Source organism: Coturnix japonica, chromosome 13 (genome assembly GCF_001577835.2).
Source record: "Coturnix japonica isolate 7356 chromosome 13, Coturnix japonica 2.1, whole genome shotgun sequence".
Lineage (NCBI taxonomy): Eukaryota > Metazoa > Chordata > Aves > Galliformes > Phasianidae > Coturnix > Coturnix japonica.
In genome coordinates, this window is record NC_029528.1 from 5,611,518 (window position 1) to 5,627,818 (window position 16,301).

General features: G+C 45.8%; 1 protein-coding gene across 2 annotated transcripts in view; it reads left to right on the forward strand.

Annotated features, from left to right (window-relative positions):
- The first annotated feature begins 5,098 nt into the window (after positions 1-5,098).
- The window catches only part of GRIA1 (glutamate ionotropic receptor AMPA type subunit 1), a 115,009-nt gene continuing 103,806 nt past the window's right edge, over positions 5,099-16,301 (forward strand). For both annotated transcript variants that reach the window (XM_015875851.2, XM_015875852.2), the window contains exons 1-2: positions 5,099-5,482; positions 7,527-7,664. In XM_015875851.2, the coding sequence (XP_015731337.1) occupies positions 5,401-5,482; positions 7,527-7,664 (220 nt within the window). In that variant the 5' untranslated portion in view covers positions 5,099-5,400. The remainder of the gene's footprint in view (positions 5,483-7,526; positions 7,665-16,301) is intronic.

The following is a 16,301-nucleotide window of genomic DNA, read 5'->3' on the forward strand; positions in this document are numbered from 1 at the left end:
ATTCACATATCAGTATTAAACTGTATAATCACCTCAATCGTTATTTGACTTCATCTGGAGCATTCACATCATTTCAGGATCTTTGGGTGAAAGGAAACTTTTTAGTGTGTATGAGAACTTCGCTGTACTGCTGATAGCCACAATGTCAGATTTAGGTTGCATCTGATCCGTCTGGCTTTTCACTATAAGTAATTCTCTTTATGTGTATTTTCAACATTCTTTTTAATAGTTCTAATTAATTTGTTTTTCATTTCAATTGGAGAAGAAAACCACAATAGCGCAACTTATGGCAATAATCGGATATTATGTTCTCAAGCAGTAGACCTACTGTAACTTTAACGCGTTACCAGTAATTTCTGCTTCCTCTGGCGAGGCTCACAGAAACATAAGGTGTTTTAATAACAAGCAGGGACCCACCCACAACTCTGATTTATGTTTATGACTCAGCAAAGAACATAAAATGAGACTAGGGCACAGTGTGTTTCCGCAAGTAGCTATAAACCAGCCATTCACCAGGAAAAAAACAAAAGAAACTGCAAAAAAAAAACGAGTAGTAGAAGCCTCCTGTGTGTGAGGAAGAGAGCGTTTGGGGGCTGCAGATGTTCTTTAAGTAAAGGGGTCGCTTGGGGTTTGCCGCATTGATCTGTAGCATTTCCAGAGGTGCTCTCATAGATAGAGACCCAACATAGTGCTCTGAGTGTTGTTGTCCATCTGAACTGTCTTTAGCTGAGCCCTCCTCACAGAAGGACGCCCATTGTCAGCGGGCCAACTGGATGGCAGGGAAAAAGCCATGAGGGGTTGAAAAAAGGCATAGCATGTCTGAATTTGGCATTTGCTGCTCGTATTTGACTTAAGCTAAGTGCACTGATTATGTCCCCACTTGGCTGCAGGAAAGCTGCTGCCCTGTTGTGCTCACAGCCACGTGGGGTGACAACAAAGCCCGGATCATGGAGCCCTGGTCCTTGGCACACTGCTGGTATCTACAGGCAGTCTGAGCCACAGCACAACATCCATTTGCTGGCTGCTGCTTGTGAATTTCCAGCTGAAGGATGCAAAGTATTTTCAATGCCAATTTGATTGACGGGTTTATCTTCCAGTCCATTTACTTACTTAATTATCCCACAGTGAGCAAGGAGTCATTTCTTATAAATATGGTAATAAAGTGATCAGGATCGCAACAGAAACATATTCTTATACAGTTTGTGGAAAAAGTCAACTTTCCCCATTTTCAGCACGCATCATGACTCCCCCATCAGCAAGCAAGAAATTAAGAAGCAATATCTTGTGCTGTTGTCACCAGACATCTGGTGATAGCTGAAAACCTCCAGGGACAGCGACTCTACCACCTCCCTGGGCAGCCTGTACCAATGCATCACTGCTCTTTCAGAGATTTCCTAGTATCCAACTTAGAAATATCTATCCTACAAAGACATATTCCCCGTCCTTAATCTTTGTGCTTTAGTGGATACTTGAAAGGAGTGAAGCTGATGCTTGCTTTAATTTCTGAGTTGCTTCTGGGTTGTCAAAGCCTTTCACTTGACAGCTCCGGCTGTTGCCTGAAGAAGACTGGGACCACTGGTGTCTGAGGCCTGATTTGTTGTTGAGGGATATCATCCAGAGATGATTTGAGGACTACAGTTCGTAGATGCAGTTTTTCAGTGGCAGAAGTAATAACCTCCAGTTTTAAGAGACTGAAGCAAGTGGCCTTTGGCCACTGTAGTAATGCAGCTCATGGGGACAACAGCACTGGGGAGACATGAGGTAGCCTCTCCTCCAGATGTTCCTGTGGTTGACATTTATTTCACCATCCTTTCAGCTCCTTTGTCATTATTATCACATCCAAATGTTTCTCATCTCAAATTCCCAGAGTCTGTCTGCTCAGCACCTGCTCTCTGATCATTCCTTGAGAGCTATGTTATCCAAAATAACAAAATAGATGTGATCAAGTCAGGGAGAGAAACTCATGCATTCCTTTGGCATTCATTTATGCCAAAGCTCTGCAAAACCCATACGAGAGTCTGTGTTTGGAATTTATTTAAATTAATCACTATAATTACATTTATCAAAAGCCTCCTATAGTGATTGTCCAGCTAGAAAATAACAGAAATTTCAGAAATAGTAGTATTTCAATAGCCTCTTTGAAGACATTTAGGAGCATCATGTAAAACACAATGGGTGCTGGAGGAAATAACTCTGCTGGGAGGTCTCGGACAGATGCCGAGTTCTGTTGATTCCCTCATTTTTCAAGGCTGGAGGCTTCTGCATGTGAATGTGTCCTTTGTTTTTCCAAGGATTCTGGTACTGAAATATATCTGCTGCAACAACTGCCTATTTCCTATCATGGAAACAAAAGCTCTGATAGCAAAGACGGTTCTGCTCCCACAGTCAGCTTGATGCCTTGAAGAGTAAAGAGGAAGGTGTCAGGCAGCCTCCCCAAAGACAAAGCTCTCTGGTGTGCAAAACATCAGAGCAGAAAAGGGTGAGAGCAAAAGTTCTCAGTGCATGCAGCAAGGTGAGCTGCCAGCAGAGCACAAGAACAGGAGCTGTGATGTATTCCTTTTCTTGTCCTTATGTCTGGCAAAGATCTTAAGCAAACCAGCTATACTCTTTTGAAATTCCATTCCAATGTTTCCTATGTTGAATTGGAAGGCTTATTGTCTTAGACATGTCTTTAGCTAATTCATCGCACTCAATTGCGTGGATTAATCTCTCAAGACCTTGTTAGCTGCTCCCTGTTAAACACCAGATGCCTGCCTGTCACACCTACTTCTTATGGATCCTTTAAGACAAAATAGGGTTCTTCCTAATTCCATTCCCTGGTACTTTTAGTTGTCTCCTGATCCAGATGGCACTATGCAATATACATATATCTTGTATGTTTTGCTTTGATCTCTGAAATCAGAAGTGTTTGTTCTCTTTTTTTTGTTTCAATAGGAATATAAATAATCCCATTGATGATTCAATTGGGTTTTTTCTCTCAAAGAGCCCAGCATTGTCTGACAGATGGATTGATCTGTCATTCTGTTGTGACATCTCAGAGGTTCATCAGTTTCCAAAGACTAACTTTGGAAGCTCAGAAGCTATATTGCTTCAATGTTGATTTAAATAATCTTCAGAGCAGCTAGAGTTAATTCCTAGCATCCTTGTGCTAACAGACTCTGAATGAAATGCTATTATCTATAGGGAAAAAGGAAATTAATACATTCTTAAAATAATGGTCTTATTACTACTTATCTTGTTACACTCTGGTGTGGTTCTCCTTATTAAGCCACCTGCACTCTGAGAGGTTTATAGACAAAAGCAGCATTATTAATTAATGCAACCGTGCAAGCTTTCTGTGGGCAATTACAATATTTTATTGTTATGGCTACTATTACTATTACCAGACGGGCTGTTTTGGGAGTCTTGAAAAAATGCTGTCATCTTCCTATTGCATTGGTTATCCTGCAGTACCTTTCATCAGATTAAAATGCAGCTGTTTTTGTTCAATTTTGGATGGAAATCAAGAACACACGGAATCTATGAGCACGTTATTGGAGCCTCAGAAGAGAATTGCTTAAGTTACACAAGGAATGAGAAGGATGTCTGATGTAGGTGCTACTGATCCACTGCAGATGTAGATGTGATTTGCTTGAACGTGATTTTGGGACACTGGTCACTCAGCCAGTGGGACAGGGTAGGAGCATCTTTTAGCTATTGTAACTCAGTGCTGGATGCCCTGACAATTGTTTTAATGAACCTGCAAGTCTCTGATACTGAGAGTTGTTGTTCTGGTTGAGAAAGGCTCGGGGAAAAAAATGAATTCATTCTCAAAGGATGTTTTATTGCTTGCCATAGGGACAATATCAGTCTTCTGGTCTGTTTGCAGTGCAGTTGTCCTTACTGTCCTTGTAAGAGGCCACAAAGTTGTAAGCATCAGTACAAATCTGCTGTGATGCAAGCTTTTACATATGGCTCTGCAGTCCCTGTACCTTCCCTGGCATTTACGTGGGTGTTAAAGAGTTTTGTCATCCCTGAAGTCACAGAGAAATCCATAAAACTATACAGGAAAAGATTAAGGATCTCAAATGTTAATTTACAGAGTCCTGATCTGTCCAACAGCTCCTTATGTGGGTGCATACGGCACATTGCTCACCACTCTTCGATGCTTTTCCTGTTTGACCACCAGCATGTGGATCTGGGGAGAGAGGATCAGGGCAAGGCACATCAAACCAGAACGTGGGGTATCTGAGTTCTCTTTCTAATATTTTTTTCCTTTTTTCCCCTTTGCCATTTATGTCTCACGTGCAGTAAAGATGTAAAGGGTAGAGGCAAAATCTCTTTGTCCAGACATGGATATTTGGGTTCTGGCAAAAGGCCTTGGGTTTGATTTGGGACTTTGGGACTCAGAGGAGAGTGGAAGAATTTTCTGTCCTCTCTGAGACTGTGGCTCTGTGCTCACAACAATTTGACCTCAAATCTTTCTAAATCCCAAGTGCTGCCTGAGGGCTGTTCTTTATTGTTGTTACCTCTATTGATTTGTTTTTTCCTTTTTGCTTTTGAGCAAAGCTGTTTGTGGTCAAATAAGCTCCAGCCTCACCAGAACCACTGCAAAACAGTTCCTGCAATGTTTCAGGCTAGAAAAGCCCCTAACTCCAGGAACCTGCCCAATCTGATAGTGCTGGTGATGATGAGCACAGCAAGTTGAAGGGGTGTAATGCCTTGCAGGTTAATGGAAGGTGTGCTTTGGGGAGGGTGATTTGTTTTTTCCTGCTTCAGGATCTCTGACTATTGCTCTGAAATCCTCCCTTCCAAGGCACGTTTGCAGGTTGCATCCCTTTTTATTATCCTATAGAGGTGGATCCATTCACCTCCTAGACCCAGGGGTGAAAGCCCAGGCTGGGAAGTGCTGGATGAAGGCAGAGGAGTAGAAACCTTTTCTCTAGAGGAGTTTGCCACCTACTGATTCCCAGGTTCCCTTTAGCTCCTGCCAGGAGAAATGGAGGGACCGCGTGGGGGGAGCCAGAAACTTGGGGGTAGGTGGGGATTGCCCTTAGAGACCTCAACCAAGGCTCTGGGGAAGAGCCGGCTCAGGGGGAGCCCAGCTGTTGAGCTCCGACTCATCGGAGACGGCAAAGGAGCGCGGTGGCAGCGCACGGTGTGCATGCGTGCGTGTCTGTGTGACGGGGGAGGGATGTGGATGAGGAGCGGGCTCTCTTTCTTTCTCGCAGGGCTCAGTTAATCCTGCTATCAGGCGCTGGTAAGCAGCAGTCTCAGCGCTGGATTCCGAGAGAAGGAGACGCGCAATCCAGAAGGCGCAGCAGAGGGGAGGCGAGAGTGGCAGCTAAAGAGAGCAGAGCGGGGGAAAAATCAAATCTATGCTCGGAACTGGGCTTCTTTTTCGCCAATGCAAAAGGGAATATGCAGCACTTTTTTGCCTTCTTCTGCACCAGTTTCCTAGGGGTGGTGTTAGGGGCCAATTTCCCCAACAATATCCAGATAGGTGAGTGTGGAGCTCGGGTCCGGTTGGGAGCGATGTCCCCCAGCAAGAAGTGGGGTGGAGTGGGGCCGTGGGGGAGCACTGACCCGTTAGTCTGCATGCAAAGGGGAAAACGTGCGTGTGTGTGAGTGTGAGATGCGGGGAGCGGCGTGTGCTGGATTTTTGTGTTGATATGAGCTTTGCGAGAGCCGAGGTGTATCAGATTTTCTTTGGGGGAGGGAAAGATTGAGAATAAATGCCTGTACGCACCAGCACAGAGGGGGGAAAGTGCCTCTGAAATGGAGGAATCGTGAAAAAGAAACATTATTCGTTTCTTGCTTTGTGAAATATCTGGGCTGCCATTGTGCGTTGCTGCCTTTGCAACATCAGTGGTTGCATTATACATTTTTGTGAGGATGCTCTCATCTGTGGGTAACTGGGACGAGAGGTAACAAACAGGCGCTCTCTGTTGTTGTTGCTAAAGAATAAGGGCAGAGCTATTGGAGGAAGGTTTTGCGCTGGAGTCTCTTTTCATTTCATGCTACTTGCTTTTCCTGTGTGCCAGCGCTGCCTGTTTGATTCCTTTCTCCCTTGCAACTTCTCAGTGCTCCTCTCCTCCCCCCCCCCCCCCACAGCCTCAGGTTTATTATTACTCTCCCATTGATCTTTGTTGACGATGATTTGTAACCCAAATTCCCTTCCCTTGAATGCCGGTTTCCTTTTGCACCTCCCTTCTCCTTACAGTGCCAATCAATCGCTAATCCACCAAGTTCAGTCAACTCCTGCTTTAGCCTTGCTGCACAATCGCTGCTTTTATTGCTGTTGATGCTGCATCCCTGCCTCCCTCCCTTCCTGCTTCCCTTATACCTCAAATACACGCAGCATCCCAGATTCTCTCCCTTCCAGCAAACGCAGATGATAGCATAACTCGGCTACTAGCATCCAATTCCTCTGGCACCCATGATTAGGCAGGAGAAGGGGGGGCATGCGGGGGAGTGGGGGATATTCGTGCGCAAATAGCCCATTCCACGCACCTAGGAGATGCCCTCCATATAGAAGATGAGCTAGCAAGCAGGTCTCCGCATATTTGCTTCTTTCCAAAGCCACCTGCCCTGGACGGGGGGGGGGGGGGGAACTGATGCTCCCTGTTTCTCTGTTTTAATTGTCTGCTTTTCAAGTGCTTTGTTTCCCTCCCTGTATCATGCAAATAGCAGTACTCCCTGTAAATGCGTGTGGATAGCAGGGCTATCCGAATGCGTCGACATCCTTCTGGAGGCTGTGAAGGGATCTGCTGCAAGCCAAGTTTCCTTTTGGGGGAGCAGCGGGAAACTTTTCCCAGGGCTGTTTTATCCCGGGTCCGTTTGGGGAGATGAGCTCTGAGCTGGGTCTAGCCTGGTCCCAGTTTCCATCTAATTTATGTTGTCCCGTAGTTCTGGGATCTTTTGTGCTTCTGTTTGGATGGATATTTCTCAGGATCAGGCTTTCGATTTCCTGCCCAGTCTGAGTTTGGCCACTGTCACCGGTTAAGTGTAGGGGTTTTCCATGCATCACACTTCCAGCAGCAGCAGGTGTGTACCATGAACCCTGCTCACTCCAGCTCTCGCAGAACTGTCCCCATGTGCCCATTGTGGGGCCAGGACTGTCCTGCGCTCCTCAGGGAACAAGCCTGGAGAGCAAGATTCAAATTGGGCCTCATTGTGAGTGGAGCAAAAGGAAGGAATACTCAGATTCCTCTTATATAGTACTGGCCGTGCGTCCATTTCTATTCCTAACGTTAAGGGAGGGGTGAGGAGGAGCCGAACCCAGAGCTTCAGCCTGATTCTGGGGGTTCCCATGCTCAGGGTGCATCAGGGCTCCTGTATGTGGTTAGGGCACTGCGTAATGGAAAGGCTTTCTGCTCTCAGCTTGTCTGCAGCGGGCATGGACCCCCTTGGGTCAGGTGTGCTGGAGGATTTGGGGCTGCAGTGGCATCCCTTGAGACCCCTCTGCATAAATATCTCAGACCAAAAGGGTCTTCCTAATACAGCTATACTTAAGACCTTTCTTCTTGTTTTGTTTTTCTCCCCAGGGGGGTTATTTCCTAATCAACAATCCCAGGAACATGCGGCTTTCAGGTTTGCGCTGTCTCAGCTCACGGAACCCCCTAAGCTCCTTCCCCAGATCGACATTGTGAACATCAGCGACAGCTTTGAGATGACATACACCTGTAAGTAGCGGTGTTTGCCATGCTTTCACTTACTTTGCTTTTTCATCTACTCCTGACTGTTCGTGTTTGTATGTGAAACAGGGAGCATCTTGCTTAAAATGTGCAATTATTCTCCATCAGGCTCCAAGTAAGAAAACCCCAAATGCACAGGATTTCTGAATGATTTTGGGGTGTGTTAGGGCACAGCGTTGAGGTAGTATTGCGGTTATTTGGTGTGCCTTGCATTATCTTTCAGTACTTCCCAAGCAGTTCAGAACCCCCCACAATTCATTTCCTTGTGCCTGATTCCTTGTTGAGGTTTCATTCCCATCTTCCCTGTAGCTGTGCTGTACAACAAAGGCACCCCTTCCCACCCACGGGGTGCACGGGAGTGTCGGTTTAGTGTGAACCACTTCCTCTCCAGCCCCAGTTTAGCCATCTGTCCTTGCAGTTTAATAAAGACTGAGCAGAAAACTGCACCTTGATGCAAGTAGAGTCCAGATCTACTATAAGAGGAATGCCCACAGAGACAGAGCTAAGAGTTCCAGTTTCAAGTACCGGTGAAATTCCTTCCCTTCATACAGTCTGTTGGATTGATATTGTATCATGTCTGTAGGAGCCTTTAGATTCTCTGAAACATCCTCTTTGCAGATCACTGATGGAGGGTGGGATGGATGTGGACAAAAGCTGTTGTCTGTGCTAAGAAATAAGCAGAAAGAAAAATTGCTTTCTTACAGACAGCACCCAAGAATGCAGAGAAGGAGAATTCATAAGGCTCTAAAGAAAAATAAGTTGCCTTTTTTTTCTTGTCGGAGGGTTTACAGATACAAGATGGTAGGAATTTCTTGGCCAGTAAGGCACAGAAGAGAGAAGTAATAATTTGGTTCTGCTTGCGCTGTGCTATCTAATGACATATCTAAAGGTTTTCTATTCTCCTTAATATCCCTTTATTTGCTATCTACAAGATTTCCATCAAGAAAGAGCAGCTGTATCAGATCAGTCCAATGGCAATTCCTTGGCAGAAGAACTAAAAAAATAGGGAAGAATAAGAGGCCGTATCTATCAAGGGAAAATGTCACCCACCTGGGGTAGAGTTGCTGACTGTGACCAGGGATGAGCTATTTCAGTGCTGATAGGAGGAAGAAAGCAGACACTATAAGAGTATCACTAGAATAAATTCTCCATCTGCATGTAGTTGTCCCTCCCTCTCTGTACCTGCCTGAAATGATTTTGTTTACAGCATTAGCAATGATAGCAGGGCCACGATACCAGTTATGTTTAAAAAGTCTGTCATTAGTACCACGGGGGTGGGGGTGGTCTCACAAAAGCTGAATGGAAGCAAGACAGCCTCCCAGAGGATGTTATATTTGAGCTCTATGTAGGGCACATTGTCCTAGATCAGACCAGCAAAGCTCTCTGCACAGTCCAACTTCTCTTGTCCTCGTTTTTCTTTTTTTTCTTTTTTTTTTTTTTTAATTAAAAACTTCCTGAGTCCTTCAAGACTATGGAAAGCAGCGTTTGTTTTGTAAGCACAAAAGGCATTAGTCCATGTACTCTTGGGGTAAGCTAAACAACAGCACAGTTGAGAGGTACTCTTCTGCTATAACTTTTGCCAGGAATTATCTCCTTCCTCATCTTCCAGCAGTTTCCCTCCCCAGTTGCCAACACTGGATATCAGCGGGAAGATCTGTTTATTTACAGCGAATAAAACCCTGCCCACGCAGAGGTCCTCACCATCTGAGAGAAGGCTGGCCATGCTGCCAGTTATAATACCAGTTTTTTGTTCCCATGGAGATAGAGAACACAGCATTTCTCTGCCGTTGGAATCACCTCTTTTCCTAATGGTTTTGGTTGAGGATGTTTGGACCCTGCAGATAGAGTGCTGCCCCTATGGGAGCTCCAGTAGGACACCTGGTAAGGTCCCAGCCCCGTGGCATGTCCTGTCTTCCCATAGGAGCCATCCCTGTGTGCTAAACACAGTCCTTGTGGCAAGTGCCTGAAGCAGCATCATTCAAAATAGGGAATATATAAAGAATTGGTGATGATGGTAGAAGCAAACGTCTTGATGGGCAGCTTGTGGGGCAATGATGAAGAGGTAGGATGAACCACTGCAAAATGACAGCAGCTTATCTAAGGAGATCGTATGCAAAATGTATCTCGATATTGACTGTGACACTGTCTATCTCTGCCTGACATAGATCTGCTTGCTTGTTAGGCTGGGTGAGCTTTGGTGTGACAGTGAGGGAATTTGCAGTATGAGATGTTCCCATCATCGCACAGGTGACAGTAATAGGGAAACGTTAACGATGTGCGAGTGATGATCATAAATTGGTAACAGCAATACCCACAGAAGTGATGTATCTGTACGGTGTCAGGAGGATGCTGTTGTTGCTGTGCCAAAGCTGTGACAGCCCAGCCACTTTGGGTTTCCTGGTGCTTCCAGTTGTGGTCGTCTTGTTGTTGCACAGGGATTGTGAATGCCTCCTCTTGGGGTGGTGTCAGCCTGAGGTTTCTGCGGTCCCTGTGCACAACACATCAGCAAATTATGATTTAAGTTGTAAATATTAAGAGAACAAAAAAGTAGTAGATATGACATGTGGTGACCTCATATTTCAGATGTGGTTGGTGTTAATGTTATTAGCTCTGGGCACGTTTCAATAGCTGAAATATCTTCCTGAATTTACCTCTGTCCTACAGAACATATGGCAAGGAGCAGGCTCTGTATATGCAGCTCAGCTTATGGTGTGGCTTAGTGGTCTCTGGCATGCAACGAGTATGCACAACTGCTGCTCTGAGCATTTCTGAATCAAAGACATTGTGTCATTTGTTTGAAGGCTATCACAGTTGCTTAGGAAGAAGGTGAACTTACAGCCCTTTCTTTGGCAGAAGTACGTAAAGGGGAAAAAGATGGGGTGGTGTGGCCAAAAGGTTTGCACAGTGATGTAACAGAGCAAAACCATTCTGATCAGCTTTAAAGGTGCATTCTCAGCTTTTGACTTGAGCCATTTTTGGAAAAGTGTGCTATGACCTCAGTACAGTCTCCAGCAAACCATGTTACTTGGCTTTGCTGAGACTGGCTGTGCCCAGGGCAGCCCCAGTGCAGCAGGAGATGCTGCAGGTCAGAGCTGAGAGAAGAGGGATGCTCTGTCCCAGCTGCATGGACACAGGACTGAAGCATAGGACTAAGCTGTAAATACTTGCTCCTGTGAGGTCTGTGGTGGACAGCAGCACAATATGCTCTTGGCAACAAGGGAATACAGGGCTATTGAGTGGAGACACGCAGCACTGGGAAGTTTTCTCTTGTTGTTTGTCTCAGGCTCCATTCATGCACGTGTAATGTACATCCCATCCTGTGCACAGTGCAGCTCCCTGGGGGATACAAGTTGTTTCAGCCTCAGCTCCTTGGCTTGATTTAGTTTGTGGTGCAGAAACTCTGCTTTCAGCCTTTGGCAGCAGCCCTTGGGTGAGCACAGGCAGAAATGCTTGTTCCAGGTGGGCCAATAACCTGGTAAATCCATCCCTGCAAGACTCATGATACTTCACAGGGATGAGCAGATACTAAACCCTGCTGTTCTGCAGTGAGCCTTGTAGCTTTGCTAGGGCACTGATCAGCTTTTGTGCACACCAGGTGCTGGGCTACTGAGGTGGGGTGTTCAGGAGTTGCACACCCAAAACACAGAGCTCTGCTGAAAAACGTAGTAGGATTTTTCAACTGCATGAAAACTTGTGGAGTGACCATTGCATTAATTATCCCTCTCCCTCCTTGTGTTCATAGCTATAAGCAGCATGAGGTCTTTGTGCTGAGGAGGGTCTGTGGGTGCTGCTAGCATGTCACCAGTTGAATCCATTCTGTACATTAGAAAATGGATGTGCAGATGGGAGCCTGTTCATATTTTCAGAAAGAAAGCCTCCAAGCAGCAATTACAAAGGGATTTGCAATGATCACTTGCTCTGTTCTAATGTTCTTATCAATAGCAGCAAGCTTAGATCCAGATCAGCTATGAAATGAAGTATTTATTTTTGTTCTTCTTCTTGGGCACTTACATATATAGATACAGTATTTCTGGAGACTGCTTTTTATCTCCTAAATTACCCTTCAGAGATGGGGAGGAATAGGCAAACATTTGAACGTTCTCAAACGAGAAACTAAGTTTGGCTTAATTAAACAATTATTGCATGTTTAATTTAAAGGAATCTACTTTGTTGACAAACATAACGGTGGCCGTTACTTCTTGGGAAGGTATTGCTGTAATTATTCCAGCAGTAATCAATTAAAATGCTATATTTATAATTAAACTTCTGCAGTCTAAGTAAGCCCAACCCCATAATAGCATGTTATTGACGTGGTGTTGGTATTTATTTTTGCAGTATCAGAAATCTCAGGTTGGGGATTTTTTTCCCCTGTAGATGCCAGCATGACTACTTAAAGTAAGCAAAGCCAACAGAAACAGAGATGTAGTGATCAGACACAATCTGATTAATACAAAATAGGTACTGCATAGAAATGTATCTCCTTAGGTTTCACTATGGGAAAAGGTCTGTTGTGGGCTGATGAATCAGCGCATTGATTCGCATTAGATCGAACTGAGGTTAAGGGTGCTCAGCTGCTGGCAGAGATGGGTTGTAGCTTTCCATTAATTGCATGTTTTTCTGGTGAGACGCTCCCTCCTTGCTGTAAGATCCAGCCACAAAAAGGGTGCTGATGGGCATCTTTGCCAAGTGTGAGGTGCGGAGAGGGGCAGTCAAATAGTGAGTGGGTCCTGAGCATGCTCCAATGGGTTCTGGGTGCTCAGCAGTGGCAGCCACCACCGAGGAAGGTGAGAAACAATCCTATGCACTCTCCTCTATGTTTGAAACATGAGCACCAAACCATTTCCTCAGCTCTGGCTGACAGGGTAGGGCAGGTTGTCTGCCTGCCTTCATGGAGCTGGGCAGAAAGGGACTCAGGCAAATGTGGGCTGAGATTGTCTGTAGGGATGCTGATGGCAATTTGCAGTCATTTGGCAAAGGTAGCCCTGCTGAGGGACTGGCAGGGCATGGCAAGAACAGGTTTCCCTCAGTCTGGTGTGCCCATTTCTCACCCATGGTGATGGGGACACTTATTCTTTGCACAACTTTTTTATATATTTGGTTTTTTTCATCCTGAGCTGTGGGAGCGGTGCCTGGGGAGAAATGCTGATGTCTCATAATTAGGAAGAATAGTGGGGATTTCACACCTGTGAATCTATCTGCTCATCTGCAGAGAATCCAAATATTCATTGTTGACAAGCAGATGAGAGCAAAGAAGGAAAAATTATGCTCAGCAGCAGCCAAAGAAGGGATTTGAGAAGCAGTGAGCAGCAAAGGCCAAACCTGCTCACTGAGTTACAGCCACAGCTTCCTCTCACAGCTTATCCTTTCTTCTTTAAAATAAAGCGCATTCATGCAACGGGGACAATACTAAGCTGCAGACACATGGGCTTAATTTTCTGGCACGTTAGAGAGGTGAGAGCAGAAACCTTTGTGTGGCTTTAAGGAAGGCAGGATGGGGAGCGCTGTTCCCTTTCAAAACTCTAGTGGAAATTTTAGATATACACATTTACATTTCTCTTAATAGGGTTAGGGCCCCAAAGGCGATAGCTCTTTGCCAGTAGGAATGGAAACCATCCCAGTTAGCTTCAGTAGCACGTAGAGCTCTGAGCAAACACAAAACCAACATGCTCCTTAAAGATGCAATAAGTCAGCGAGACTCTAATATTCTGCTGATCCAAATTCTCCAGGGTGTGGTGTTAACACAAGTCTGAAGACAAAGATGCATTTATTTGAAGTACTCTCCTTTAAAAGGGGATGAGTTCTACTTCTCTGCTTTCCTTCGTGGAGGATTGGAACAGGCTAACATTTTTCCCAGTGAGAAATGCCATTTAGTACAGCACAGGGTGTCCTCTGGGGGCTGCAAGGGCTCCTCAGGCAGTCAGGTCTTTGGGAACATGAAGAAGAGATGAACCCAACCGCCAGCAACCCACCATCATCTCAGCAAATAATGCTGCAAAATAAAGCCAGATGATTAACATAACAGCGTGCCATCCAGCAGGAGCTGTTCCCTGCTCACCTGCTGAACTGATCGCTCATTAGCTGCAGTAATGAGTCTCTAGTTGATTTTCTTTTGCTACCCCTTAGTAGTCAGACCCACTCATTCCCTCTGGGGCATTCTTTAAAATAATAATAATAATAATGTATCTCGGTTGTTTTCCCTGCAAACCTCACCCTTGTCAGCCCTCATCCTGAGCTGCAGCTTTATGAGGAGACGTGCTTTTGTATTTCGGCACTGACTGATCTCTTAAGGAAGGAGAAGTGAGAGGCAAAGAAGAGGCAAGTCGCAGTTACAAATTGCCCTATTTTGGCTCCTTCAAGAGGGTCTTTTCATTCTTTGATTTTATTTGTTTCTGACAGCATGGAGGAGTGAACAAGAAAACAACCAACATCTGAGAGAGTGAGGATGTAGCATTTGACTGATGGCAGGATTCTTGTGTGTGCACCTCTATATGCTTCGAGAGTTTTGGCTCTGATTTAATAAGCAAGGTCCCATAAGTGTGCTGATGGAGAGGAAGTGGGAGGGAGATGAAAGCTTGAGGGCAGGAGGGTCCGAGGAGAGGCACAGGAACCACTGTAGGTGATAGGGATGCAGTGTGGAATGAGCTCACATGAAGGGAGAGCTATTTCTCTGCTCCCAAACTCTTGGCAAGCAAATGACACCAGTGCCTATACTGATTCAGATGTGGTTTTACTCCTGCTGGCCTGCCAGTATTCCCCAGTGTCTGAACGTGTTGGCTTTTCTTCCACTCAGCACCAACACCCTACTGAACAAATAGCAGGTTTGGGACTGTGAGTGAGAGGATGGCAGCAGGGAGTACACAGGAACAGGGGATGGAGAAATGCTGGGTCAGGAGCAGCGTTTGGAGAGCTAGTGCAGGAAAGATGGGCTCTGCAAGTGTCTGCGATCATGTTGAGTTTTCCCTTCTCTTTTTTCAGCCTTTACCCAGTGTGTCCTTTATTGAATGACGAGCACATACCATTTATGTGTGGCTTATTGCATAACACCACAAGGTGTGGTGGTGGCCATGTGCTGGTCCTGAGATATAAGGTGCAGGCATGTTGGTGCAGCACAGGATGAGGACAGGCTACGTGATGGAGATGCAATGGACAAGAAGGGCAGTTCGGTGAGGAGGGTAAAAGTAGGGGACAAACTCTGAGGTGCAGACTGTGGTGAGGTGAATTCTAAGTCAAAAGTGGCAGGGGGAGGCTTGGGGACAACCATCCCAGTGATCCAGGAGCAGACTGAAAGTGGCAGGGTCCAGGTCAGCCAGGGAAGCAGAGACAGATCTGGGCCACCGGCACAGTGCTGCAAAGGGCCAAATCAGCCCACGGAGCTGCAGCTGAGAACAAGGCCTGGCCTACAGGGAGTCCATGACAAATTCCTTTGTGCTGAACATGATTAATGCTTTTAATGAACTACCAAAGGAAGTTATAGGAAGCCAAACTGCATATGGCTGCAGGGGTATTGCTGTTGCAAGCAAGGATGGGGGGCGAGCTGTGGCACAGCCTGCCCATGCAGCGATGCCGTTTTCAGTTCACTGTCCCAGAAACACAGTCAGGCACAGCAGCTGTCCTCAGTGTGTCCTGAGCAGAGGCAGAGCTGAGTGCATTCCATGGATTTAATCAGAATTAATTTCTGGCATGTTCTAGTTCTGGAGTCTTGTCTGCTTGGGTGGTTGTGGCTGCGCCAACCAAACCCTGCTGCCTGCAGCTCTGAGCTGTGGGGATGGCAGCCTGGGAGTCTGCAGTGCAAAACTGCAGGAAGAACTGTCACTTAACTTTTCTTTCTCCTGCAAAGCACCAGAAGTTCTGATTTGCCAGTGTCTGTGTAGGGACATAGGAAGAGAAGGGAAGAATGAACCCAAGCTTGACCTGCTGCTCCTGGCACATAGCTTCTCGCATGCCTTAGCAGCGTCCTTAAGCAGCAGGTCCCACATCCTTAAAGACTGAAGAAGGGAATTTGTCCCCTCTACATTTTCTTTCTAAAGATTAGTTGCCCTCATCTAAGCTACTGAACAAGGTGACCTCTGTAATCAGCAGAGCCCTCCAGTGTATGATCCTTTTTGAAAGGTTTTAGACACCCATCTTAGCAGAGGAGGATTTGCCCTCCAGAGGTGCGTGCTTATCTCCCTTGTCGATACAGGAAGCCAAGATTACAGGCTTGGCTTAGGCAGCTTACCCTGAGACCTTGAGAGGTAGGTAGGTAAGAGGAATCCACCCCAAAATGTCTTCAGCTGTACTACATAAGTGCTCAGAACTCAGTGCATGTAATGCCTCACCAGTACCAGCCATTTTCCAAGGAGCAACCTATAAAGCATGACATGACAAGCAAACAGTTTGTGGTTGTGCTATTCTGATGTTTTAGTAAAAACCAAAGAACACATTTGTTCATGGTTCGCTGTTCATAGGAACTGCTCTTCTCAGGTTCCCCGTCCGTATTCCAGTGCAGTACTGCAGCAGTACTTCAAGGGCAGGGTTCAGCTGCTGTCTGGGATGTGCTCCTATCCTCAAAACCTCTTTTATTTCTCACTTTTCATGGGCTCACTGCAGCAGTGTTTGCAGTGCTCTAATGAATTTTTTGTGTGT